General features: G+C 32.4%; 2 protein-coding genes and 2 pseudogenes across 6 annotated transcripts; 3 read left to right on the forward strand and 1 right to left on the reverse strand.

Moving 5' to 3' along the window:
• The first annotated feature begins 1,232 nt into the window (after positions 1-1,232).
• On the forward strand, positions 1,233-2,609 carry LOC104760828 (uncharacterized). Its single transcript, XM_010495373.3, has 4 exons — positions 1,233-1,577; positions 1,676-1,912; positions 1,999-2,202; positions 2,327-2,609. The coding sequence occupies exons 1-4, from the start codon at positions 1,569-1,571 to the stop codon at positions 2,390-2,392; spliced, it is 516 nt and encodes a 171-aa protein (XP_010493675.1). The 5' UTR covers positions 1,233-1,568; the 3' UTR covers positions 2,393-2,609.
• A 6,640-nt stretch (positions 2,610-9,249) lies between these two features.
• Positions 9,250-10,189, forward strand: LOC104772540 (BTB/POZ domain-containing protein At5g48510-like; annotated as a pseudogene).
• Positions 10,190-14,040: 3,851 nt separating this feature from the next.
• LOC104770905 (AUGMIN subunit 3-like) lies at positions 14,041-19,209 on the forward strand. 5 transcript variants are annotated; one of them, XM_010495375.3, is made up of 18 exons: positions 14,041-14,521; positions 14,888-14,924; positions 15,026-15,129; positions 15,602-15,797; positions 15,895-15,961; positions 16,315-16,418; positions 16,577-16,658; positions 16,825-16,879; positions 17,112-17,243; positions 17,322-17,391; positions 17,502-17,559; positions 17,644-17,699; positions 17,848-18,000; positions 18,086-18,197; positions 18,293-18,434; positions 18,594-18,669; positions 18,760-18,855; positions 18,949-19,209. In XM_010495375.3, the coding sequence occupies exons 1-18, from the start codon at positions 14,346-14,348 to the stop codon at positions 19,081-19,083; spliced, it is 1,851 nt and encodes a 616-aa protein (XP_010493677.1). In that variant the 5' UTR covers positions 14,041-14,345; the 3' UTR covers positions 19,084-19,209. The 5 variants fall into 5 exon arrangements, with proteins under 5 accessions (XP_010493677.1, XP_010493676.1, XP_087361372.1 ...); XM_010495374.3 differs by having other exon boundaries at positions 14,083-14,521; positions 16,822-16,879; XM_087505247.1 differs by having other exon boundaries at positions 14,111-14,521; positions 16,825-16,893.
• A 612-nt stretch (positions 19,210-19,821) lies between these two features.
• LOC104772541 (F-box protein At3g57590 pseudogene) lies at positions 19,822-21,175 on the reverse strand (annotated as a pseudogene).
• Positions 21,176-27,446: the final 6,271 nt, after the last annotated feature.

Below are 27,446 nucleotides of genomic sequence, written 5' to 3' on the forward strand. Positions count from 1 at the left end.
AGTTATATTTCAACTTAATTATATACTGTATAATACTATAATATAACAAAAAAATGGTTTATGAAAATGTATTAAAATAATACTATACAGTATCATTTATTTCAAGAATTTATGCAATATAATAGTTTCTCTAGTGTTAACTGCCCTAAGCTAAAATAGTTATTACATCAATGAAAAGCCATTCCGTTGAAATGTTTTTCTTAACTGTTTTCTCAATTTCAAAGGCTGCAATGAGCAGTTCCAATTTATTATCCTGCTATGAAGAACAGTATCAGTAATTTTGACCTAACCCCACCTGTCCTCTGTCAATTACTTATAAAAGAACAAAAAAAGTTTAAAAAATTCGAGACTTATTATTATGAACTGTAAAAAGATGGAATTTAATAAGGGGAAAAAGTAAGAGAAATTGACAAAAGATAATAAATAGAGAGTATGGGATTGCTTGGAGTCGTGGCAATGTTATTGTATTGTTGTTGGTTGCACACTGCACAGAGCACAAAGTTTCATAACAGAGGTAATGTTGCATGTGGCCCCTTCCTTCCTAAAGCTCCTTTTCTTAACTCTTTTGTCTCTTCAATTTTTTTTTTTCACTTTTTCTAAACAATAAAATTCCATTTTTCAAATTGGATATTCTGAGAAATGACCATTAATGAATGTTAAATCTAATCCACACAACACAAATTGGATATTCTGAGAAATGACCATTAATGAATTTTTCTTACCCAAACTCACAAGATAGCAATAAATGGAATGAGTAAGTCAGCTTTAGAATCCATAAAACTTGGTCAATTTAATAGTGTTAGTGAAAGTTACGTTACGTTTTTTAAGTCTTGTTTATTTTGTCAACCATGAAAAAAAAATACTCCCTCCGTTTTAAAATATAATATGTTTTTAACAAATTTAACCAATCAAAAATAATACTGCATAATAAAAATATTAAACTAATCTAAAAGTTACATAGAAACTTGAAAACATCTTATATTATGAAACAAAAAACTTCTCCAAAACATCATATATTTTGAAATGGAGGAAGTATGTTTTTAAAAATTTTGTAAAGAAAAAAAGTTACCAAATGTAAAAACAAAGTCTAAAGCCACAAAAAAAAACATAAAAAATGGATAAAAATCCTCGAAACATTAAAAGTAAAGACACTAGTACAGAACACTATACAAAAAGAAATTAAAAAACAGTAATTTTTTGTTTAAAAAAGTAAAAGAAAAGTAGTAGAAGAAGAGTAGCTAAACCCAACTCTATTTTTCATTATTAGTTCTCTCACTTATTCACTTACCCTACAAGATTATTTTTAAAAAACAACACTCTCCTCTCCTCAGAGAGACCACACAGACACAGAGTCCCCCATCTCTCTCTCTCTCTTTAACACTCCCCTACAAGTAGACTTTAAGGCAACTTTTGTCTCAGTGTTGAGTAATGTAAAATACCCATCTGGTCATTTACTTAACATACTCTCTCTCCCTTCTCTCTCATTCTCTATTTAGATTACTTAAAGAAGAGAGATCCAAACATCATCATCAATCAAACCCATTCATCACTACTTCACTAGTACTACAATGGACTACGTAAGCTGATAAGCTCCTTCCTCTTTCTTTCTTCTTCTTGTGGGTTTTACAAAGTTTTTAACTTTTTGTGTTCTTATTTTGGTTGTTTCAATCATCAGGAATACGGAGGAGGAGAGTACTGCAGGAGAGGGCACGTGCCGGCTTTTGGAAGCTGGGACTGGAACGACGCCGTTCCTTTCACTCAGTGCTTCGAGACTGCGACAACTCAACAGCCAGCTTTTCTTCACTACGCTCCTTACCCTCATCAAGATCGTGATCTTTACCTCGCTGGTGACCTCTACGACAACCACCACCTTGTAGCTGCTCCCGCTGTTATCCTCCTCCCTCGTCGCCGGGTACGTTCTTGATTCTTGATTCAACACTTGTCGCCGTGAGTTTTCTTGATTTAGTCTTATGTTCCCGGAAAATGTTTCTTTTTTAGGCTAAGGTGGGTCAAGAACCGGGGGCGGAGAAGAAAAGAAATGTCTCCAAGGAGCAACACAACTACGAGACGGATGCGCGTGAGTTAAACGCGCCGACTAGCTGTCCAACACCGGTGGTGAAGCGGAGGATGAAGGCACCTAAGCCTGTGGATGAAGACTTGTACAAAGTCTCCCCACAACCTCTCCCAGTCAAATCCAAAAGGGTATTTAAAACCTAATTAATTTTGTTAATTAGTTAGTTTAATCTTTTATTGATACGCTTCGATGATTATTGTTTTATTATAAGGATTGATTTTTTTGGAAAATGTTAAAAATTGAAATTTGCAGAAAAGAGGAGGAGGAGGTGGGTTTGGGTGCATTTCAAGGTGTTTTTTGCCAACACGGGTGCTTTGAAGGAGGAACAAGCGTGATAGACTTCGAGTCAGAAACAACACTTTATTATTATATATTATCAAAAAGACTATGCTTTGTGAAATTATTATGTATGTATTTATTTATGCGTAGGCAAAAAAAAAGAAGAAGATGAATCCTAAAAGATAGTAGAACAATGTAGCTTTTGAGCCATATTGTATTAACTAGATTATAAAAAATATGAGACTTGGATGGGAAAGGAGTTAAAAGCTGTGAGGAGGGGAATGTTGAATAGTAGCTTAGCTTCGTCTACACAAAGTTTGACTTGTGGCAGAGCTACTTACCTCTTTTTTTTTTTTTTTTTTTTTTTTTTTTTTCCCTTTTTGTGATTTGAAAAAGAGTGGACTATATTAAGAGGTTATGAGAAAGTAGATAACGGGTCCTAAATGATAATTTTTTTTTTTGATATATTAGTAGAAAAAAACTAGTAGAAATCTTAATTCTTATAATGACATTTGGCAAATTTTTCAAAGTTAGCTTTCAATATCTTAATAATCACTGAGTGGATTAACTCAATTTTTAGTTGGTCGAATAATTATAAATGATGTGAAGATATCTATTAGAGCATGGGCAGCAGCGTTCCTTTGCTGCGTCCTTCAGTATAAAATTATTAAATTTAAATAGAAATTCGCCAATTATCAAAGGGACGTTCCTTAAAAAGGGACGTATTTATCTCCGTCCTTCGCTACACGTGGCAGCGTGTGCTACATCTCTGCCGTTCTTCTCTAATTCGTCTCCCTTCTTCTTCTTCGGTTTGATTTCCTCTCGTAAGTCTCTCCTCGATTTCTCTTACTCTTCCGATAGTGTATCTCTCTCGTCTCATCAACGCCGCCGTTGAAATCGTCTCGCTTGTTCCTGATTGATTCAGCTTCCTCTGTTCATCAAGCTCCTGACTTGAGATCTTTCATCGGTTAAACATCGGCGGCAGCGATTAGATTTCTCCTAAGATTTCTGCTAAAGTGTCGACTCTTTTTAGTTGCAACCAGGTTTGTACCCATCAGACTGTGAGATTGATTGATAATTTAACGAGAGTTGGGGTTGTCTTGTCTTGTCTTTTAATCTTTCGTTTCTGGGTTTTTTGTTCTGTTTGTCAACACTTTAGGGAACAGTACAATCATCTCTAGCTACAGAGTTTCGAATCCATTGCAGCAGAACCAGTTAATTACTCACAAGGTACGTTTGTTACTTACTTAGATCATTTTGGGGTGTTTGTTTTAAACTTGGCAAAAGATTATATCGTTTTGTGCATTGTGTAGATTCTCTCATGTCTCGATTTGTGTTTGTTTGCTGGTTTGGTTTGGTCTCGAATTGTTAATTCCAATATGGGACTAGAGAAACTTGAGGCTTTAAGTCTGAGCAATTATTTTACTGTGTCACCAAGTTGATCATCAGTGTGTGTAGTATTGTGTCACGACCAAGTTAATCTGGATTACGTTTTGTTACTTAGATCATTTAGCAAGCAGCTTTCTTTCAGTCATTGATGAAAGTCTCTTTGAAAATGTTTAATGGTAGATTCCAAACCCGCACCGTTGTTCACATACCCATGGACGCTCCTACCGAACAACAACAACCGGCTCAGCTCAGCTCCGGAAACGACCGTGAAATTTTCCGACAAACCTTGTAGAACACTCTCCTGCGGCGTTCTTTCTACCTCCCTTCTTTCAAGATTTACGGTGGTGTCTCTGGTTTTTACGATTACGGTCCTCCTGGCTTCGCTCTTAAGAATAATATCCTCAAATTTTGGCGTGAAGTAAGTAAGCATCATTCATTCATTTATTCACTTACTTACACAATATTTTGTTTATTTTTACTTTGATCTTGATTTTTCTCTATGTTTGTGTTTTTTACAGCACTTCGTTTATGAGGAGCATATGCTGGAAATTGAATGCCCCAGTGTCACACCTGAGGCTGTTCTCAAGGCTTCAGGGCATGTTGACTACTTTCACGATCAGGCCAATCTAGAGCTCGGTGGTCATTGGATCTCCACTGTATTGATGTACTTGTCCAATGTTCAAAAGGGCGGAGAGACAGTGTTTCCCATGTGGTTTAACTATCATTTATACACATGTAGAATACTCTAGACTATCTTGAACATCCATTTGGTTAATATAATTTGAGGGACCAAACTTTGTCCTACACCAATGCACATGCAAACTTAAGAAACTCTGAAAATAAGATTAATATATTTGAGGGACCAAAATTTGTCCTACACCAATGCACATGCTCTTAGTACTTTGAATTCGCAGGTTAATTAGTAACTAATCATGATTTTTAACATTTATGTATTAGTACTTTATAAACGTGAGTACCAAATAAAAACTATCAAAATGTTGATAATACATTAAAATATATATCTGTTATTTACACAAATTTACCAGAGTATGTGTAATGAATACCAAAATAAAAAGTACTAGATTAAGATCCGTGCTAGAGTACGTGTTAAAATTCATTTTATTTATATTGTAATTTTTATACAAAATATAATTTATGTGATTGTTTTTAAAGTTTTTTTGGATAAAATATTATGCAATAAAATAATATGCTAAATATGTTAACATGAAAAAATACATCTATTTTGTAAGTTTTAACACTGGTTAAATTTTATTTTATACAAAATTTTGTATATTTTATATTTTAAAATAAAATTTTAATATGTTGTATAAGTTTATGTATGTGAAGTTATTTCAACAATGTATATTCTACATCATGACTTGAATGTCATTATAAGGCATAATTTTGTAATTTTGGTTGTTAAAAAGCAAATTATTATATTATTATATTATGAATAAGTTAATATATTGTTATATTTTTGGTTTTTATATATTTGGTTTCTTGAAATTCTTTCATATTATAGTGACATATTATTGACATTGCTATAACAAATCAATTTTTTAGAGTGTTTATAGTTTCTAACTTTTATATCAAGTTTTAATATTTTAAAAATATTTTAAAATAAATTATTTAAAGTTTATTATATTATATAAAATTATAAAATTCAACAAAAAAATAGGAAATTGAATTTACATATTCAAATTTTAACCTGTTACTCAGTAAAATTAATTTTAACCTGTTACTCAGTAAATTTTTTAATTCAATAGATATTATTTTTAAAGAATAATATTACTAAAGCTTGAATATTTTATAGATTGAACAATTTATATTTATTTTTAAAAATTCAACTTATGGTATATCCAGAAATAAAAATATTTTTTAATTATAATAAATAATATGATAATTTATTTGTTTCATAAACAGACTCATATATAAAATGAGAGATGAAGTATAATGATAATTAACAAATTCATATATTAAGTTAGATATCAAAAGATTTTATTTGATCAATAACTTATTAAATGAAATTAATATGGTAAGTTAAATGATATCAAATGATTCTTTGAAATATTTCCTTTAAGATTTTCGGAAACAATGTGCTCTAGTAATAAAATCTTCCTAAAATAAATTAAGGTTGCACCCACTATTTAACTTAAAACCAATTAAACTATCAATTAATCTATAATCTATTTGTAACCAACTTATTAAAATTATATAGTTTACAAAACAATGTTGTGTACTTACGTTTTATTATAAATGGGACTAGTAACGATTATAGTTAGCTGAGTTCTAACTTCTAAGCTATGTGTGGGATTTAATAAATAAATAATTTGTCAAGCTTTGGAAGCTGGCTAGGCCCTGTTTTTTTTTTATAAATGACTTGGTTTAGCAAGAAGCTAAGGTTGTTTTATTTATTTATTTGTGCCTTTGCTAACTTGCTTGTATTTGATTTACTAAAGTACGTAATTTCTTCCAAGTTTCATTTTGTAATAATCCGATCACAAAATCAGTTGTGAATTCAAAATGTTGGTAGGTTACTTTCATATGTGTTCCTATTGTTATACGGAGAAGTGAGAAGTGTATATAAATGAAATTAATATTTTGATAACAACAATTATGCTTTCAAGATAGAGAAAAACTTATATTGCATGGGATGATAACATGCTTTTCAAGATAGAGAAGAACTTATATAGCATAATTTTTTGTGGATTTCTTTTTAAACAAACTAAGATTTCGTTCGACTTTAAATCAGAGTCATCTTTGCTAGAGTATGATACATAAGGCTAATTAGAGCCAAGCACAAAAAATTATACGACATACATCAGTGTTAAGGAATAGAGAACGGAAAAACAACAACCATTGTTCAAACAAAAACATAGAGATAAATGAGAGCTCACAAGCTTAACCAGAAAAGAATAAAAACCTTGTGTACCATAGAGGGAAGCACCAAAAGAAAGTCCGAGTTAAATACAGATAAAATAAAATCTTTTTTTTTGCTTTCATAAAGACTTTCAAAGAGTATTTTTAGTTGAATTGTTTAATTTATCGTATATTAGTACATTTTGATTTTTTAAAAAGTTTAAAGTACCGCAATTGATATATATATATATATATATAATTGATAAAAAGTTATATATTATTAAAAATAACAAATATGTGTTATATTATAGAACGAATTATATGGTGGAATGAGTTTCAATACAAGTTAAATTTTTATTTACTATTTTTTAACATCACTAATAATTAAATATGTCAAATCAAACGAATTTAATTAAAATTAGGTGAAACAAAAATTATCAATACACAGTATACCACACATGTTAGATCCTATTTTACTATTTGCATTGATTCACAAATATTCAGAGTATTATTTTGAAGTTTGGACAAACAAAGGACATCCAATTATTTTCCAACAAATAGCTTTTTCTATCAAACCCAAATATACGAAATCACTTATATATCCTGTTGATATCTCTAACCCAGCTCATATATATATATATATATATATATATTTTTTCCACAAAACCCAGCTCATATACGGTGAAGTGAATGATTGATGACCTCCTTCGCTCTTTTTCATTTAAATTTTCACTGCTGACACTTTTATAACATAAAACAACGTTGTCGAAATCTTCTCCTCCATCTTGCTTTTTGGAATTTATGGATTGGATGGATCTTGTGGAATATGGAGTATCATATATGCTTTATTTAACCATAATTTCATTCATTTTCGTGGAGAGAGATAATTTTTTTCTTCGGCTATAAATCATTATACTCTCTTTTTTTTTTGTATTTTTTTCCACAGTATTTTTAAACCTTTTCTATAGCAAACTTTTCATAAAAGTAGGTTTTTCGTTTTTTTTTTCTTTCAAATTGAGTTTCAATCGTTGACAAAAAAACAATTCAGTTTATATAACCAAAAGCTTAATTTAACGTTAACGTATCACATAAATGTTGGGCGTGACTCTTAAGTAAATTATGAAAGTCTTGCCTTTCTTCTTATTAGGTTCCAACTTCCAACTTACAACTATTACAAATTAAGTTATATAATTCTTTTAATTAATTTTCTAATCAAATTATTTCGTCTTTCTATTATCTTTTGGATAATTAAATGGAAAGAAAAGAAAAAGAAGATACACGTTCAAATAAAGGGGGAAAAGTGGGTAATTTAAGAAAGAAAAGAAGACAAAGGTGGGGGAATTATGGCAATCAAATGTCATTAAAGGAAAGAGAGCCACGCTTTAAAATTAGGGAAAGAGAATGGTAGCACTCTAAAGCACATTTAAAGCAACTATAGATTTATCAAATTAGCTTCTACTTTTTTACTTTGTCGCGGAATGGTTGTTTCTTTATATTTTTAGTTTACAGTCTATAGAGAATTTTTTTTAGGATGAAAATAGTTGAATAAATAGAACATTGAAATGTTGCATATAAAAAATAAAAATAGAACAATTGAAATAGGTTGAATAAAAATATTTCCACAACTTACTATTTGCGATGAAGTTTAATCTTTATGCCACTACAAGTTTGAAAAGTTGTAGAAATTATAAAGCAAAAGATTAATCTTTTGTTTTGTAATTGGATAAGTAGAATAATAGTACTACTACTTATTCTTCTATTTATTTTGTTTTATTTTAACTATTTTCTTGTAAGTGTTTATTCTTGTTGGGGATAGGGCAAATGCTATTTATTATAGAACCTCAATTTAGTACGTTACGTCGTTGTATAATGAATATTAAAGTCGAAATTTGTATTCTCATAAGGTGTTTAATTTTAATCTGATTGAATGTGTTTAGACATGTGGTCTAACGAATCGAAGACAAAAAGTAGTTGGTGATTATACAAACGCATACGTTCACATCATCATGAGTTATGGCCATGCAAAAGTAATCTAAATCAATCCTTTTGTTTTTCGTTCTTTTTTGCTCCTTCGTGTTATTTTATCACCATCACAAAAAAATTAATCAATGTATATCATAGAATGATAGAAGTGATCGACCAATACATATCTTATAAATTTAGCTTCAATTGTCCTTTTCACACTTTCTCAAAAAGTTGAATAACTCACATTTCATTAATTTTCTGTCTAAATATAGCATGTGTCTGGATCGTTAAAAACCAACGTAAAGTTTAAAAACCCTGGAAAACTATTTTCTTGTTAAATTTATATGGCATGTTTTAAACATCTTCATATATACTTTTTTTTTTAAAATTAATTTTAATATATAGTACTTGTGTTTTAGTATATATAATTAATTATAGTATCTTCATATATACTTGTGTTTTAACCATTTTATATCGTAATACAATTTTCAAGAGAGGAGGCGAGGCCAATTAAGAGTTTGGACTTGGCAATTTCATCGTATTTGTGTCTTCTCCATTTCCAAAGTCTTGAAAAATGGAAGCAGATGGAAGAAAAAATTAAATAAGTCATTTTGACCGTTTTCATTATGTTCTCTATATAATCCACTTTCGTTTTGCAACGACAAATATACTATCCTATTGATATGGCAACTCCAAATAACAAAGAGCATTTCTCGGGTGGACTTGCAAAGGTTTTGGCAGAACAATGGCAAGTTGACGTACGGCTCAAGGCAGTTAATAGTGATGATGAGGGTTCAGCTATCTCTGCCCACAAACTTATTCTGGTCTCTTCTTTTCATGCTTCCTTCTCTCTGTTTTGATATCATCATCTAATTCAATTCAAGAATCAACTCTAATCTCTCGAAATGCTTTTGTTTTTGGGGTGTTGACGTGTTGTTAATGAAGTTTTATCTTTTATGTATGTTTGGAAATTGAATAGGCATCAAGATCTGAGGTTTTTAAGAAGATGCTGGAATCAGACGAGCTTAAGACTTCAGCTAAGCAGGTGGAAACAATCACTCTCTCAGATATGAAACAAGAAGAGTTGGAAGCTTTTGTTGAGTTTATATACAGTGATGGCTCTATGCTTTCTGAGAAAGTGAAGAAACATGCTCGGTCACTCTATCTTGCGGCTGATAAATATGAGATTCCGCATCTACGAGACCTATGCAGAACCCAGCTTATATTTGTCTGAGTTTGTCGAATTCTCTTGACCTCCTTGAGCTCGCTCAAATCCCTTTTGACAAAGTACTTAACGATGCAGCCTTTAGCTATATCATAACGAACATAAGTACGATTGCTATCTCTGATGAGTTCAAGTTGTTCGTCGCTAGTAACCCAAATCTTGCCGTGGAGATAATGAAGGCTTCTCTTAGTAAGTCAAGATGTTATTCATGTGGTTACAACAATGCTCAATATAAGACTAGAAGCAACTGTTATAGTTGTGGTTGCTACCTTCGTTGAATCACCACACTGTATTCCTGTGGTAACCCTTTTTCCCCCATTTTCATGGGGTTTTGATTTCTATGTATCTCCAAAACATAACAAATCGCATATTAAAATAATTGGATTTCAGATCTATTTTTACCAAAAATTATCTCTTTTCTATGCATGCGAAAACATTTTTTTGTTGTTGTTGTTGAGAAAATAGATCGATTGTTAATGTGTATATTGTTCACCTTAATGGTATTAAATTATTGGTACCGGCGCTCTTAGACTAGTATGCGTTTACTGGAGTAGAATGTGTTGTCGTTGATTGCTTCGTACGTACGTAATTCCTATAGAGAGATTTGGTTTCTATCAAAAAAAAACAGAAGTGAGACCTGGTGATTGGTATGTTGTACACTTGTTCTACCTTATTGGTCCTTGACGTTCGTCGTTTTTTTTTTTTTACATTCGTCGTTAATGATGAAGATTCTCTCTGTATAGGACAAATGCGAAAACGTGTCACTCTCTGGACAACCTTTGTTGGTTGCCTACTAGACATGAAAGAAAGTCTCACCATTAACCTCGAAACCTTATTGATGTACAAATGTTGTCTAATCAGAAAATTAAAGGTCCTAATTGGCACAAGACTTTTAAGACTTAAAATAAAATAAAAGACTTGACAGCCAATAATTTGCCAATCAGATTTTTATGACTTTTTTTTTTTTAGAGTCTTGTAAGCCATTTTTTTTTCTCTTCGTTATTTTCTCAGATTTTTTAAAGCCTCAAATTCAGGCTTTAAAATGGCTTTAAAATTAAAAAAATATAAAAACTTTATTTTTTTCCCTTCCTTTATATTTAAAACTTCTCCACAAGTTTATATATATATTTTACATATTTTATTTTTATAAATTAATTATTCTTATTTTTTTCTCTTTCTTTTAAGATCCATTTCAATAATAATTATTTTTATTTTCATTATCATCATTAATATCATCATTTCAATATATTTTAATAATAAAAGTAACAACTATAGCTTTAAAAGTATTTGTTACCAATCAAATTTTAACAGTTAAAGTTTCTACAGTTAAAGCATCTACAACCAAATTCTCTACAGCTAAAATTTTAAAGTTAAAGTCTTTACAGCCATAAGTAACAGCCGTTACCAATCAGGGCCAAAGTCTCTAGGCAAACGGTCGAAGTTCTCTTTATTAACAAGACTCGGCCAAATACAAGATTTTGAGTTAAAGGCTCGTCGACGAGCTACAATGTCTCGACAAGGCCAAGACGAATGTAAGCTAATACGAGCTAGTAGAGAGACGCTCGACAGGGATGACTCATTGACTTGCAAAGTGTCATTTTCCTTTCTGGCAGCGTTCTCACTCTTTCTTTACTACTTTTGATAAAATATTTTTTCTATTTTCTCAAGTGTCATATCTCATATTTATAAACAAATGTCAAATCGTTAAATGACCAAAATGCCCTCATTGTTTCTGAAGGCGCCGTCTGCTCGTTGGGTCTTATTCTTGGGCCTTGTGTCGGACCTAGAAAGATTGTGGACGGGCTTTTATGAAGTGTATGTCCACCCTTAACAAACTTTACTATTTTTTATGCAACTTGGTTATCCCCTATATAATATTCCCTTCTGTCCCTCAAATATTGATGTTTGAGGGATTTCATACAAATTAAGAAACAATGATTATTGATTTTAAATACAATATTATTTTTTTACAAAAAGATATTATATATATATATAAACCAATGACTATTGAGATTTTTAAAATTTTTTAATGATCACTTCTTGAAGTTTACAAAAATTTAATATTAATTAACTAAAAATGGTAAAACATCAATTTTTATGGGACAAAAAGAAATCACATAACATCAATCTTTGAGAGACAGAGGGAATAAAACGGAAGTACACAACTTTTTTTATAGATTATATAATTTTGATAAATTGGTTTTAAAATAAGTTATAAATTAAATATAGGTTAGTTATAAAAAAAAATTATAGATTAGTTGGTCAATCTGTACGCTATATGAATATACTTAAAAATATCCCAAAGAATCCTCTTAAAGAGAATATTCTAATTTATACAATTTCTAAAATAAAATCTTTAGTATTTCATGTATTGTTACAAAATATATACTGTTAAGCATAAAAATATACTTCTAGGCGTAAAAAGGAATAAAATCTTGGCAATTTAGCACACTTAATCGTGATTTCCGAGATCTTATTGTGCAGTTGAAAATAAAATCTTACTTAAACACGGGTCATATTAAAAAATTTTCACCAAACATGTTCAAAAATTAAAATAAAAACAAACAACAAACATAGTCATTTCTCATACATAAAATTACAAAATTAACAATATAAAACTTACAAAATAGATGTTTTTTTTTCAAGCCATCATATTTAGCATATGGTTTTATTGCATAATATTTTATCTAATTTTTTAAATAAATAATCATATAAATTATATTTTATTCTAAAATTATAATATAAAAGAATTTCCACCCGTGCTCTGGCACGAATCCTAATATAGTCTATTAAATAAATGAGAAAGCTCGGTGGACTGTACAATAGACAAGCAAGTACTAGCGGTGTATCTTGCTTTAGATCTTCTTGTGAATGCAAAGAGAACTGTACTCTTCTATGCAACACAAACAAAAGAATTTTCCTAGACGAAGTAAAGCTTAATCAATCTACAAGTGAGTGCATATGTTTAGAAGTGAATTCAATGTCTGCTTAAAGCTTCATGACAAGCATTCATCGTAGTAGTCACATATATGGACATTTTGCTAAACATATTCAGAACAATAAAGGAGAATACCCGCTAGTATTTAAAACATCAATTTGTAATCTAACAATAGTTTGATCACAGCTTTGTACTCCTATGTTTCACAGTATAAGATGTTTTAGAGATTTTGTTTTGTTTTATAATATAAGATTGTTTTCCATTTTCTAGATAAGTTTTAGATTAATTTTGTATTTATTATTATTTTTTTATTCGGTTTTGTTTGTGATTGATTAAACTTTTTTAAAAATAATGATTCGGGTGCTTTTATATAAAATATCTCATACTCCCTCTGTTTCACAAAGAGTGTCATTTTGACCAACTACACACAAATTAAGAAAAAATTGAATTTTACATATATGCCCCTATTTAATGAGTAATTTATAATTGAAATTCAATAAGAAAAGCTTTGGATTAAGGGTAAATTAGAAAATTTGATGTTAAAAATCACATTGGAAATACAAAATGACAGTCTTTGTGAAACAAAGAAAAACTCTCAAAATGACACTCTTTGTGCAAATTTTACATATATGCCCCTATTTAATGAGTAATTTATAATTGAAATTCAATAAGAAAAGCTTTGGATTAAGGGTAAATTAGAAAATTTGATGTTAAAAATCACATTGGAAATACAAAATGACAGTCTTTGTGAAACAAAGAAAAACTCTCAAAATGACACTCTTTGTGAAACAGAGGGAGTAATAATTTGAATAAGAGGGGAGTACTATTTCCAAGATAAATAAAAAGTTATCTTCGTATCATCAAAAATTTATGGCATGCGACTTCGGTTAACCAAACCAAACTGAGATGAGCCGGCTTTTACAGTTCTTCTTTAACCGAAATATTTCTAGTTAGTTACCAAAATTAACCGAAATGAAATGGTTTAGTTTGGTTTGTTTCGGTTCTTGGTTAAATCAATTGATTAAAATTGATTAAATTGTATATTTTTGATTAAGTGGGTAAGTCAGTTCGGTTTAATTTGGATATTAGTGAAAACCGATCTAATTTTGGTAGAGTCCGGTTAATTTAAAAAAATTACAGAAAAAAACTGATCGGGTTTACCCAAACCAAATCAAAATTCTCATGTAACCAAACCTAAATTGAAAATGTGCTGTTCGGCTCAGCTGAGAAAATCGGAACCAAACCAAAACCAAAATTCTCGGTACGGCAAGATTGAAGTATTTTGTGGTTCGGTTCAAAACCACGGCCCTAGTCAAAATCGTGATTTAGGTCATCATGCTGCATTCACTTGCCATGTAAAAGTTTTGTAGGGGGAGGAGTTTTGGTGTTTTGATTTGTTTGTTTGTTGTTTACATGAAAGAACAACAAAAAATAAATAAAGGAGACATCACCTATTATTCACTAATGAAAAAGCAAATGTTTGTTTTTTTTTTTTCATATGACTTTCAAAATTGAATTAAGAGGCAACAAACAACTGTGAATTTCAAAATTCCATTCAGGGGCAAATTCGTATAATTTCCCTCAACCACCAGCGCTGAAGAAAAAGGCGATCGGTGATGAGCAGCGCGAGACTGTGCTCTCTCGTGGCGGAGTTAGGTTACGAAGGCGCCGGAAAATTAGATCCCGACAGCTTCGAATGGCCGTTTCAGTATGACGATGCTCGACCTATCCTCGACTGGATCTGTTCCTCTCTTCGCCCTTCCAATGTCCTCTCTCTCGCCGAACTATCACTGTATGTTTTTTTTTTTTTTTTTTTTATTTCGCTCCCATTCTCAGATTCAAATCGAATGTCTCACTTCTCAATGTTGTTAGGTTTCCGGATTAGGTTGAATTTGTTTTGGTTTTGGTGAAATGGGTATATATTCCATTTTGGGTGAAGCTTGAATTATCGCAATTAGGCTAATCATTGGGGTTATACTTTCGAATTGTTGTTGATAGCTAAGCTTATTTTCTCACTATTCAATGTCTTGCTGCATTTTAGGTTTACCGGAACTTATTCAGATACATTTCTTTGCCGTTAAAGTCCATGTGCTTCTCTCTATGTAGTTATTTCATATATCAGTGGTTAATTGGTTGTTTTTCTTGTTTCTGTATCCAGATATGAGCAATTTCAAAGAGATGGGAAGCTCTTACAGGTAACTCCTTGTGTCATTCTTCTATCCTCGGCTTTTTAAGAGTTTCTTGCGCTGTTAATTCCCCTGCCTTCTTACTATGCATTTTTTTTGCATGGATTCAGGGCGAGGATCTGGACCAGGCTTATGATAGCATATCAGCATTTTCTTCCAGGAGAAATAATCAGGAGGCGGTTTTTGGAGCAGAAGAAAGTATTCAAGAAGTAAGGTTAGACCTTCATATCCTATATGCGATTCTGTACTTTCTGTTCCATGCCCTCTATTATAATGCTCTTGATTTAATTTTGCCAAGGACTTAGTTTCACATCACTTGAAACAAGTACAACTGTCCAGGTTTCTTAGTGTGGGATATCATGTGTGCACTAAGTTTATTGACCTATGGTGCATGGTGGGTTAATTTTGTTGACTACTTCGGTTTTATGTCACTTATCTCCTTAGGTCATCAGGCATTTGCATTAGTAATTATAAGTTTCTTTGTGGTGTTTTTATATAAATGTATTTTGTTATTCCCTGTGAGAAATGTCCAGGGACTTTATTTCTCATCACTTGGATTTTCATGTATGACATTCAGGTTCTTATTGAGTATGTTCTCACAGGTGTTCATAACTAGATTTTGTTGATGTAGTTGTAGATACAAATAATTAGATCAGCACCACTGACAGATTCTTTTTAACTGACAGAGATGCAACTCTGGCGCATAAGGCTGAAGCCTTAGAGTTGCAGAGACAGCTAAGGCGGTTACAGACTCAATATGATTTGCTCACTGGCCAATCTTCAGCTCTGATCCAGGGGAGACGTGCTCGAGTTGCTGCAACTTCTGCTGTCACTGGACAGATAACAACAATAGAAGACAGCTTATCTGCTAGAAATTTGCAGGTTTGATACATGTCCTCAGACAATTGTTAAGTGGAATGTGGAATTCTTTTGGTCATTTATAAGTTTGTGATTTTTACTTTTGATATTTTCCTTTAAGATGAATGGAGTTCTAGGAAGACTGGCTTCCACTTCTCAAGAGCTGGCACATTATCATTCCGGCGAAGGTTTCCTTCTTATACCTTCTCTTTTGGTTTCACTTTTCCATACCTGGTGAACTACTGTAAATCTTCTTTGAAGCTGAATTTTGTAATTGGCTTTAATGCACTATACTTTTAAATTAGTTGCATAAGGTAGTTGCGAATCTGGTAGTTATTTGAAAGATCAATTAGTTAGATTGGTTTCTCTTTGTAGCTAAGATTTCGTTTTTGGTATTTTTCTATTAGTTATCTGTTTTAAGAGTTTCATGGAGGCAGTAAGTTGTATTTTCTGTAGACGAAGAAGGGGGCTTTGACAGCTATGTCGTTAAATTTTCATCAACTCGTTTAGCCAACTTAATTGGCTGTTTTCATATGTGCAGAGGATGGAATTTACTTAGCATACTCGGATTTTCAGGCCTACTTGGCTGGAGATTCAGCCTGCACAAAGGAGCTAAATCAGTGGTTTGCAAAGCAACTAGACACAGTAAGTGGATGTCATTGCTGATGATTTCAGCTTCTCTTTATCATATAGAAAATTCAAGCTAGTTGGGATCCTATCCATAGTATGGTTTGACAATTTCTGAGAATGTAGAAAGTATAATGTTATTCAGCTTAATGTGAATATTTCTGCTATCATGTCAGGGGCCATACCGTTTAGTTGCGGAGGAAGGAAAATCAAAATGCTCATGGGTTAGTCTTGATGATACATCAAACATGTTGCGAGGTAACTTTACTACAGTGTGATTTGTGTTTTTTCAGATGTACATTTGCGTTGCCTGAAAATTATGTAACTTCTGTAGAATATATCTCCTCCGTTTTTTTATTGTGCATGATTCTTACTTGTTCGAAACTATTGTCCATCTTTAACTTATCTATTTACAATGCAGCAGATTTGGAAAAGTCACAGCATCAACGTGTAGCTGAACTGCAACGACTTCGATCTATGTATGTTTTATGTGGTACTACGGCAATATAACTTTCATCTTTCACCTTGACCATCACCCTAGATTTGAATCAAGTCTTTTAGTTCAGAAAATTGTATATGTACAAGGGTCTCTCTTGCTACTTGGCCAGACTTCAAAAATACTGGAGACCACTTAGTGGCATAGAAAATTATGGTATTTTCGCGCATACAAGTTTTCTCACTCTCCTAGGAATTTTTTTTTGTTATTCACAGCTTTGGAACAAGTGAGAGACAATGGATTGAAGCCCAGGTCGAGAATGCTAAGCAACAAGCTATCCTCTTGACACTCAAATCTCAAGTAACATCAGTTGAAGCTCATATTCATTTTGATCTGCATTCTCTAAGGTATAAGAACATGATAATTGAAGCAAGACTTTGACGTTTTCATACTGTATTCCGGTGATCATTTTCATACCTGTGCAGGAGAAAACATGCAGATCTAGTTGAAGAAATCTCAACCCTTTATCAGAAAGAAGAAAAACTTTTATCTGAGGTTTGTTTTATATACTCAATTCTTGACATTTCAAGTATCCTCTTTCCTAAACTATTACAAGTTGGTACTTCTTTGAATTACATACTTGCTTAATATGTTCTTCTTTTCAGACGATTCCTGAACTATGTTGGGAGCTTGCTCAACTCCAGGACACCTATATCTTGCAAGGTATTCAGCATTTACACTTTGCTTATTACTTGTTGCTCTTCGACAATATTGGGCTTTCATATGATTTTCATCATAACCTTCTAGGTGATTACGATCTAAAGGTCATGCGTCAAGAGCTGTATATTAGTAAACAGAAAGTGGTATGTTGGCCTTCAGTTTTATTTGTTTTTTGTTTTTTTGATTTGATATCTTCAAGATATGTTGGACACAGTACTGCGTGTTTTCCGTGTTTGAGATATCAAGATCTACTTGTCAATCTGTCTTTCATTTCGGAAAATTTTGTTGCAGTTCATCAATCATCTTGTTAATCAGCTAGCAAGACACCAGTTCTTGAAATTAGCATGCCAGCTAGAAAAGAAAAACATGCTTGGAGCATTCTCTCTGCTAAAAGTAATTGAATCCGAACTTCAGGGTTACCTCTCCGCCACAAGAAGCCGTGTGGTATGGTCATAGTCATAGTTTCAGTGTACTCTTTCCTGCAAGTTTCAGATAATGAAACTAATTAATCTTTACACTATATATACAGGGGCGGTGTTCAGCACTGATTCAAGCTGCATCCGATGTGCAAGAACAAGGAGCAGTAGATGATCGTGACAGCTTTTTACATGGAGTTAGAGATCTCTTGAGCATTCACTCAAGTAGTCAACTCTGTTGTTTTACACAAATTGTTCCCTTTTGTCTGGTATTATCCAAACCTAATTTAGGCTGACAACCTTCATTCTTCCTGTTATAGATGCCCAGACCGGGCTTTCAAGTTATGTCTCTGCTCCAGCCATCATTCAGCAGATAGTTGCTCTTCAGTCGGATTTGTCGTCTCTTCAGTCTGACCTCGATAATTCCCTTCCAGATGACAGAAATAGATGCATTAACGAACTGTAAGTGCAAAATCCTCATAACATTCCTTATTCTCTCGTACACAGAAACACGCAGTAACTACTCAAATTTGTAACTGAGGATTATTTTCTCATTCCTCATTCCTCATTCCTCATTCCTCATTCCTCATATATCACTATTGTCTTTCCTCTGTTTTTCAGGTGTACCCACATTCAGAACCTGCAGCAACTACTCTTTGCGTCTTCAACTACGGCACAGCCTATATTGACACCATGGGTAAAATAATTCTCAGTTACAAATTTGAGTAGTTAATCTAAACCAATACATGGAAGTTTAAGTCATGTTGTTTCCTTCATGTAACATTAGCCGCTGATGAAAGAACTTGACGAAATGGGGAAAATCAACTCCAAACTCTCTACAGCAGTGGAAGAGGTCACGCTCGAGCACCGCAATAAAAGAGAGGCGAGTCTTAATCTGTTAATTTTATTTCCGCTCGCACAAATGGATATGTATTAGAGTGAAATAGAAAATTTGAATATACTGTAATTGCTGCAGATCGTGAAGCATCACGCAAAGGACGTGGAACTCCAAAGGCGGGTATTTGTGGACTTTTTCTGCAACCCAGAGCGGTTGAGAAGCCAAGTGAGGGAACTCAACGCACTCGTTCGTGCTCGCCAATCCTCATCGTAGGTCCTCACCATAAGTACATAGCACAAGTGACCTCTCTTAGTTTTTTCCTTTCCAAGTTTGTCATTACACTTCCTTTGTAATTGTATACAGAAGGGCCTTTATCTAGTGGTTGATTGATTTTACTTACTGCTCATCTTCTTAATTTTGCACCCATTCTTCTATTTGATTATTTGGGGTTACTTGATCTTTCTTCTTTCGTTTTAAAGTATTTTCAGTTCATGTTACAGTTGTATAACTCTCTTTCGCCTCTTGTTTCTTTGTTTTGGTCTTAATTCATTCTCAAAAAGATAGATCTCCCATCTCGTGCATCTCCCCGTCGACGATCCACCATTCCGATTTCTCTTCTTTCTTCTTGAGTGACGACGGTAGAGAAGGGGATTTTGTTCCGCCGTCTGGCTGACCTACCTCCGTTCTCATGAACCGGAGCAAGGAAGCCCCGTTTTGAAGCGAACCGAGTCGTCTCCTTGTGACGGAGGAGAGCATAGCTGATGAGCGTCACAGAGCTAACCTATTTGGGTATTATGATTGTACCAAACCGGTTTAGATTTATACCATATCGAATTTGGTTTGCGTTTTTTTTTTAAAAATCTTTTTTCTTGCCTTTGATTCGGTTTGATTTGTAAAAGTAAAACACAAGAAAGAACGAAATAGCTAAAGCCAACATATATATAGTGATAGAGCAGAACACAGTCATAGATTAGCTAGCCAATAACGAGCAATACATGTATATATGTCCTCTCACTCTAGGTTAGCTAATAAATCGTACGAGTTCTGCATGAAACTTGTAGATGGAGCAAGTTTGCATATGCCTAATTGTTTTCCTGATGATGCACGACGACCTTGTTGTTGTGGTTTTGATGGCCTTTTCTCAATGATGTTTAGCCTTGACTTGAGTGGCTCTGCATTGTTAGCATTAAGATCTTCCACATGGTCTACAAAAGCGTGAACAAGACTACCATACTCAAAACCTTGGATTCGGATACCTTGGATTCGGACAATCTTAACAGTGTTCCTTTCAGGATTGAAGTATAAAACTCTGATTGGTTCACTATCATCCGAAGAAACAATTTCACCTGTACTCGTCACTCCAATGACGCAATCAAATTTCGCACCGCCGAGATCACCATCACCAAAAGTATAGACATGATTCGACCATTCATGTTTTTTGACATCCTCTAGAATCCACACACACAATTGGACATTGGTTATTCCACCGTTGGCTTCATACAACCAATAAATACCACCTAATTTACCCTTATAGTTTACCAATGTAACACGAGCTTGATGATTAAAGCAGCTTGCATCAACAAACTTGAATTTCTCAGACCTAACATCAAAGCAAACTACAACAAAATCTGTTTCTTCCAATCGTTTAGCTAAGTAATACAAAACCCCATTGATGCATATCCCTTTATTAATAGGAAGAAGCTCTAACTCTAAGGGACATGAGATCTCCCTCCAACTCATTTTTCCAGTCCCTAATGTCAGAATATAATGAACCGTTTCAAAACAAAATCTATGTGGGATGGTACTATGAGGTCTACTGAACTCAACCAAATGCAAAACCTTGAATCGCTTGTCAATCGGATCAAACCCTAGAAAAGAATCTCGAGCTGAGTCCCGTTGTTTTCGTTTTAGGTAAAAACACACGTTGTCCTGTGTCAGGGTTACATATCACACACTGAGCATCCCCGCTCTTGTTTTCCAAGCTCGGCACATTAGGAAAACATAACAAACCAGAGGTATAGCTACACGTACAGTCGTCTCTGAACATGGACTTACCAGGGAAGTCCACATGACAATCGGTGGCGGCTACTTCAAGAGATGAAGTGTCATCATCATATGGATTCTGAGGCGACGAGAAGAAGCGCCATTCACTGGGTTGTTTGATGGCGAATAAGAGACGTGGACGAGCCCATGATCTGGTCAAGAACAGTTCGGTGAAAGATGGACTCCTAAGCATGGACCCCCATAGTTTCGACACGCAGAGAAACCTAGATATGGACTTTGCAGGCAACCTTGAGAATATCTCGTTAAAGAGATCAGTCGGAATGGAATCAAAAGTTTCTCCGGTACTCATGATCGTTGTTTTGTACGTGCTGATCATAGGAAGGAGATTGAGATACAATAGGGTATGCCTCTATATAAAATAAGTTCTTAGGGTTAAGTTTTATAACTTTTTAATATGTCTTTTTCGTTTAATATTGGTTGTACTAACTAGTAACTAAAATGACAATTTTCTTGTCTTTCAGCAAGATATTTAGTTTTATATTTACTAAAACTTTCTATTTATTTTATGTATAATTTCTATAAAAAAAAATTACTTTCTCTTCAATAGTCTAAATAAAAAACTATAATTCAAACAAACATAGAAATTAATTTTAAATTAACACAACAAGTTTATTTTATGTCTTTATGGTGATAAATCCATGTCTATTCATAATTTATAATATTAATCAAAAGAAAAAAAATTGATCAATTAGGTGGGGCTGGGGAGATTAGATGGAATATGATATAATCTTATCATTCCGATGTTGACACATGTTAATTCTAAATTTACTAAAAATAAAATAGAAAAATTCAAAACCTACCGTAAAAGGTTTTATATAAAAGCAAAATAGAGAAAAAAATAATAATTTTATTTAAAATATTTTAAAGAAAAAAACCTTTCTAAACTTCCAAATGTAAAACAAAAGTTTTGTTTTTAACAGTTTAAAAATATTAACAAGCAATTACAAGAAAATTATAAAATCTAAACAGCTTCAAAATTTAGAAAAGATCATTATAAAAAATTATATATATATATATATATATATCATAAAATTTGAAATTATAATATTGTTTGCGTATTTTAATTTTAATTGCTAATTTTACAAGAAAAAGGATTATTTTTTATATAAGATAAAAAAATATGATTGTGAAAATTATACAATTAATTACTGTTTCTAAAACAATGTAAATACTCACCTTTACATAAGGAAAGAGATCGTTGAAGTAAAAAGAAATAAAATAAAAATAGATCGTCTCATATTTTTTTCACCAATCAAATAATTTATTTTAAAAGACTGTTATTGTAATATATATATATATATAAGATAGGAGTATGTAAAATTAATATATGCGTTTTTGTAACTATAAAAATGTTAAACTGAATAGACATATAGTAGGTTATTTAATGTCTTCATAAAGACAATTTGTTGGTAGTAGTAAAGACTAAAGAGTATATTTTAACGGTAAAATATATTTGTATGTACAAATACATTTTTAGTGGTAATGTAGATAGTAGATTTGTAAATGGATAGTTATTAGTGCATTATAGCAAAAAAAAACAACTATTTTCTATAACTAAAAGTTTATCTCTTTACTTTTATACATAGTTTTTACTTAAAAAAGAATTAAATATATATTTTTTGTTAAATTTAATTTTGTTTTAATAACTTTTAACTCATCTATAACTATTTTCTTTAACTAAAAGTGTATCTATTTACTTTTTTTTTTCAACCAAACAATAAATTAGAAGGAAATTCCTCGGTTAGTTGCCTAAACTAGAGGGAAGGGGTTTACAAAAGAAACTTCAGAGATAAGAGAGCGCGAAACACGGGCAAGATAATCCACCTTCGTATTTGACACACGTGGGATCCAAGAGATGGAGAATAGTGGGAAGGAATCTAGCAAGTTAAACTCATCAAGCAGGTTGGAGAGGATGGTAAATATTTAGGAGACTGCACCATAGTGAGTAACTCAACACAATCAGTCTCGAAATGTTGATAAGCGATTCCTGCAGCATGTATCCGCTCCATGGTCCACAACAACGCTTCTAACTCCGAATGCAGGGGGAGGAGGTCTGTCTTAGACACTTGGCCTCCAACAACATGGTTCGCTCCTCACCAACGCAACACCACCAGCCCAATCCTGAATGCACATTGGTTGTTTTCTAAGAACCATCAATCTGACAACGAGGTGAAGAAACCTGGACATCCGAAGACGAAGATGGAGCTGACATGACCGCTATAAAAGCGAGCGCTTTTTCCCAGTCTAACTTATCGCCCGAAGCCTGAGCAGTTATATCATTCGCCTTGATCTCTAAACCTCGATTTTTTTTTATAGCCTTCCAGATTGCCCATGAAATCCATGGTAATTGAAGAAGTTGATTAGGATCACCCTGTTGAGAGGCATCCCTACAGAAAACAAAATCCAAATTCGAGTACACCGACTCATAATGGGAAAATCCTCTGACAAGACCGGAGTCAGAGATAAATCCTAAACTTCACACGAGCGAGAGTATTCAAAGAAAATGTGATTAATAGTCTCAATCACTTAGTCACACTTTTTACAACAAATATCATATTGGACACTTCGGTGTATTTATTTACTTTTATAGATAATTTTTACTTACTAACAATATTTATTTTATTTTATAAACTCTAAACTCGCACATCGGGTGATTCCTAATCTAATAGTTATATAATTGGCATGTACATATTTTATATACTTATTATTAATCATATTTCTATTAAACTAAAAAATTGAAAAATATCTAGCGTCTTACGTTTTGGTCTAGGTCATTTATAATTTCATATTTTGGTTCACATAGTGAAAACAAAACCCATTTAGTATATGAGGATGCAAAATATATATAGTAGGTTAACGAATCAGGACAAGAAAATCTTAAACTGCTTTATCCGAATCAATATAATGAATGGGACAATGTAGATTATTGTCGTCGGGTTCAGAAAACCGGTTCGGATAATGAACCAGGTCGTTAAGGAGGTTTGAAAGTAGACCAGAACTATGTCGGTTTGGTTTGTGTTTCTTTACAAAGGAGAAAGGCAATTTTCTAAAGAAAGAATTACTCAAATGTTATCCAAAAGTTGGTTTATTCCTTATATCTAACAATCTTCTAAAAATTGCTCAAATGTTTAGTGTCTTGGGTGTAATAACAATTTTACTCCTTGGTTTAGTTTTTTTGATTTTGATTTTAAAAAAAAAAAATACACATCAGCAAATTAAAATACACATCATTTTCGATTTTCCACGTCACAACCCGAAAAAAAACCTTAACGGCTGAGTTATAGTATTTACGAGAAGAAGAAAGGTCTCGTCGATTCATATGACGGCTGACTTATAATGTTTTGTGGCTGAGTTATCACAAGAAATAATCTAAAAGCAAACAGTTGATTTATAGTACCTGACGGCTGAGTTATAGTATTTACGGGAAAACGAAAGGTCTCGTCGATTCATATGACGGCTGAGTTATAATGCTTTGTGGCTGAGTTATCACAAGGAATAATCTGTAAGGGGAAAACAAAAGGTCTCGTCGATTAATATGACGGCTGAGTTATAATACTTGACGCCTGAGTTATTGCACAAAATAAAACAAATGTATTACAATAATACTGCATCGGACAAGTTTTCGCATTGTGCCCAACTTGTTTACATCGAGAGCATGCATTTAGCTCATGGCTAAACGCGTCCAATCCGTAGTCCTCAAGAACAAGCTCCACAAGCTTGTCGTGTGTTGTGCCTCCATCTATCTGCACACTATACACCCTCTATCGTCGGTGTAAAATACATATCTCTGTTTCTTTATCCAATTACCGGAAACAACTAGTACCGGAACTGGATCCATGAAAGAAAATGAAGAACAAGGTGAAGAAGAAGTAGAAAAACAAGGTAAAGAAGAAGGTGAAGAAGAAAATGAAGAAGAAGTAGAAGAACAAGGTGAAGAAGAAGGTAAAAACCATGTAAGAACAAGAGTCGAAGGAACGACGTTTCATATTTCCGGGGAAGAAAGATGATGACATGGAATGCTGACATGGATGATGCGTCTGACATGGCAAGTCAGCCATCAAACAAATTATAACTCAGCCTAAATAAAACTCAGCCTAAATAAAACTCAGCCATCAAACAAATTATAACTCAGTCACAATATGAATAACATTACAGTAATTAAAAAGCAAAAAAATGGCGGCCAAATTCAGCCACTTCATCAACTGAAAATATGTAACTCAGCCGTATCGTTTAATAAGTCAGCCGTAACTGAATAATATTCTAGTAATTAATCTTTTGCTACTAAGTCAGCCGTAAAATGGCCGAGTTGTACAATAAGTCAGCCTATCACGGCTGAGTTATAGTTTTTAACCATAATTCAGTCGTAACTACATCTCATAAGTCAGCTGTTTTTCATAACTCAGCCACCCGAAAAAAGTTAGTTCAGCCATTTCGTAGTGATAACTCAGCCAACTCAACCATCGGGTAAACTCAGCCGTAAGGACGGCTGAGTTAGAGCATAACTCAGCCAGATTTTAATAAGTCAGCCGTAACGCTTGGCTGAGTTATGCTCTAAGTCAGCCGTCCGCTCTTACTCAAATGTTTTTTTATAAATCAGCCGCAACATACTTATAACTCAGCCGTCATTACCTCTGTAACGTGTTATGGCTGAGTTATTTAATACACGTCAGCGATTTCTGATGTAGTGTCTGACGTAGCAATGATATTTTTGTAATTACGTTTTTCCGGTAACATAAAACAAGAGCACGCTGAGTATTTTGAAAATACCCAAAATATTCTAGTAATAATTTTTTTTTTCTAGATTCTGGTAATATTACCTAAAATGTATAACATCTAAGTAAATCTCCCTAAAAAAAAAGTCACTTTCTTAAAGAGTTACGTACTAACATTATTTACATAATTTCCTCAAATAATTAGGGGTTTTAAGCTAAATTACCTAATTCTCCTTTATTAATTTCAACACTAATAAATTTAAGATAAAAAAGTACACATATGATGAAATTATTACCAAAGGTTTTGCCCAAAAAGAAAACAAAAAAAAGGAAAACAATTTCATCATATATGTAGTTTTTTTTATCCAATTCCCAATTCGTAAACTCTATCCAATTGTACAACACAACATATTATTTTACAAATCTATATATACATTTTTGGAGACATTTATGAAATAAATCCTCAAGTTCAAACTTATTTACAAGTATGCCATTAACATTAATTATTAATTTATTAAAAATTTGTAAAACTTGGGTTTGTTCAAAGTACTCTCTCTTATAAAGGCCTAAACCCATTGCTATCCTAAAATTTTGGATCCAAGATTTTAAGGAGTTTTGGATCCGATATCTTCCCAGATCTTACCTATTTAGTCGGTCGAGACCAAAATAAATAAAAAAATCAACTTTCCCAATTGTAGAAGAAGAAGACATGATCCATATATCTCTCTCTATAACAAAAATTATTATTTAATTTAATTTCCTCATTGCTAACATCTTATTATATAAAGTTGGGTTTTGAAAGTTAGTAATTAACAAGATTTTGACATGTGTCAAGTTATCAATCTCAGATTTTGACATGTGTAAAAGGTAATATTTAATTGGAAGAATTTGACTACAATAAAAATAAAATATTTTGTTATAAAAATATTAATGTAAAAAGATAATTATCAAAAATTACAGAAATTATAAAAATACAAAGTTTTTTAAATAATTATAAGAATAATATATATATACATATATATTTCATAAAATTTGAAATTATAATATTATTTTCTTATTTTTAGTTTTAAGTTATTAATTCTAAAAAAATTGAAAAAGGGATTAAGAAAAATATACAGTTAATTATTAATTCTAAATTTTTTTGAATACTCACTTCTATATAAAAATAGATCGTCTTATATTTAAATAATTTATTTAAAAATACTGCTTTCAACTTTGTTTAATTGAGAAATTTTTTTTAATGAGAAGGTAAATTATTTATTTTTTTTTAAACCAAACTTTTCTCATACTTTCTCATTTTTCAGTTGGGAATATGTAAGATTAATATGTTGACCCAAAAAAAAGATTAATATATGCGTTTTCTTTTCCAAATATTGTATTTTAAAGTTTTATTGTAGTATTTTTTGATTGTTTTATTTAATATATATTTTCATCTTTAAATTATTTGGGATTTATATATTACCGTGCTTATAATTTTCTATTGTTTCTTTAATTATGTCAAACCTTGATTAGTTGGTCATAAACCTTTCTTTTTTTGCAAACATAATTGTTAGCATTATTCATTCAATCCCAAAGGGAGATAACGAATAAAAGCGCATCAACCTAATGGATGGATAAAATAGGCTAATCAAACACAAGCTTACAACAAACATAGATAGATAGATTGAAAAAACATAAATCATTGTTGATAGATCCATAGGAGCTCAAAGACTGTGACACCCTAGTTTGCGGAAATGTTTAATATAATTGATTTGGCCACATCACCAAAATGCACTTATTTTTCGGTTAAGGGTCCTGAGAGAACTTCATGACAGGTGACCTTCCTGGAAGCGATTGTCAGAACTGTGCGAGTGAGGACAA

The sequence above is a fragment of the Camelina sativa genome, chromosome 20 (assembly GCF_030686135.1).
Source record: "Camelina sativa cultivar CO46 ecotype springtype chromosome 20, ASM3068613v1".
In the NCBI taxonomy this organism is placed as follows: domain Eukaryota; kingdom Viridiplantae; phylum Streptophyta; class Magnoliopsida; order Brassicales; family Brassicaceae; genus Camelina; species Camelina sativa.

Bases quoted from the DNA above. Each gene is read 5' to 3' on its own strand.
- LOC104760828 (XM_010495373.3), top strand. The intron at 1,913-1,998 runs GTACGTTCTTGA...TTTCTTTTTTAG, and splicing joins TCCTCCTCCCTCGTCGCCGG to GCTAAGGTGGGTCAAGAACC. The intron at 2,203-2,326 runs GTATTTAAAACC...TGAAATTTGCAG, and splicing joins TCCCAGTCAAATCCAAAAGG to AAAAGAGGAGGAGGAGGTGG.
- LOC104770905 (XM_087505246.1), top strand. From the start codon at position 14,346: ATGAGCAGCGCGAGACTGTGCTCTCTCGTGGCGGAGTTAGGTTACGAA. The intron at 18,001-18,085 runs GTATGGTCATAG...CTATATATACAG, and splicing joins CCGCCACAAGAAGCCGTGTG to GGGCGGTGTTCAGCACTGAT. The intron at 18,670-18,759 runs GTAAAATAATTC...ATGTAACATTAG, and splicing joins AGCCTATATTGACACCATGG to CCGCTGATGAAAGAACTTGA.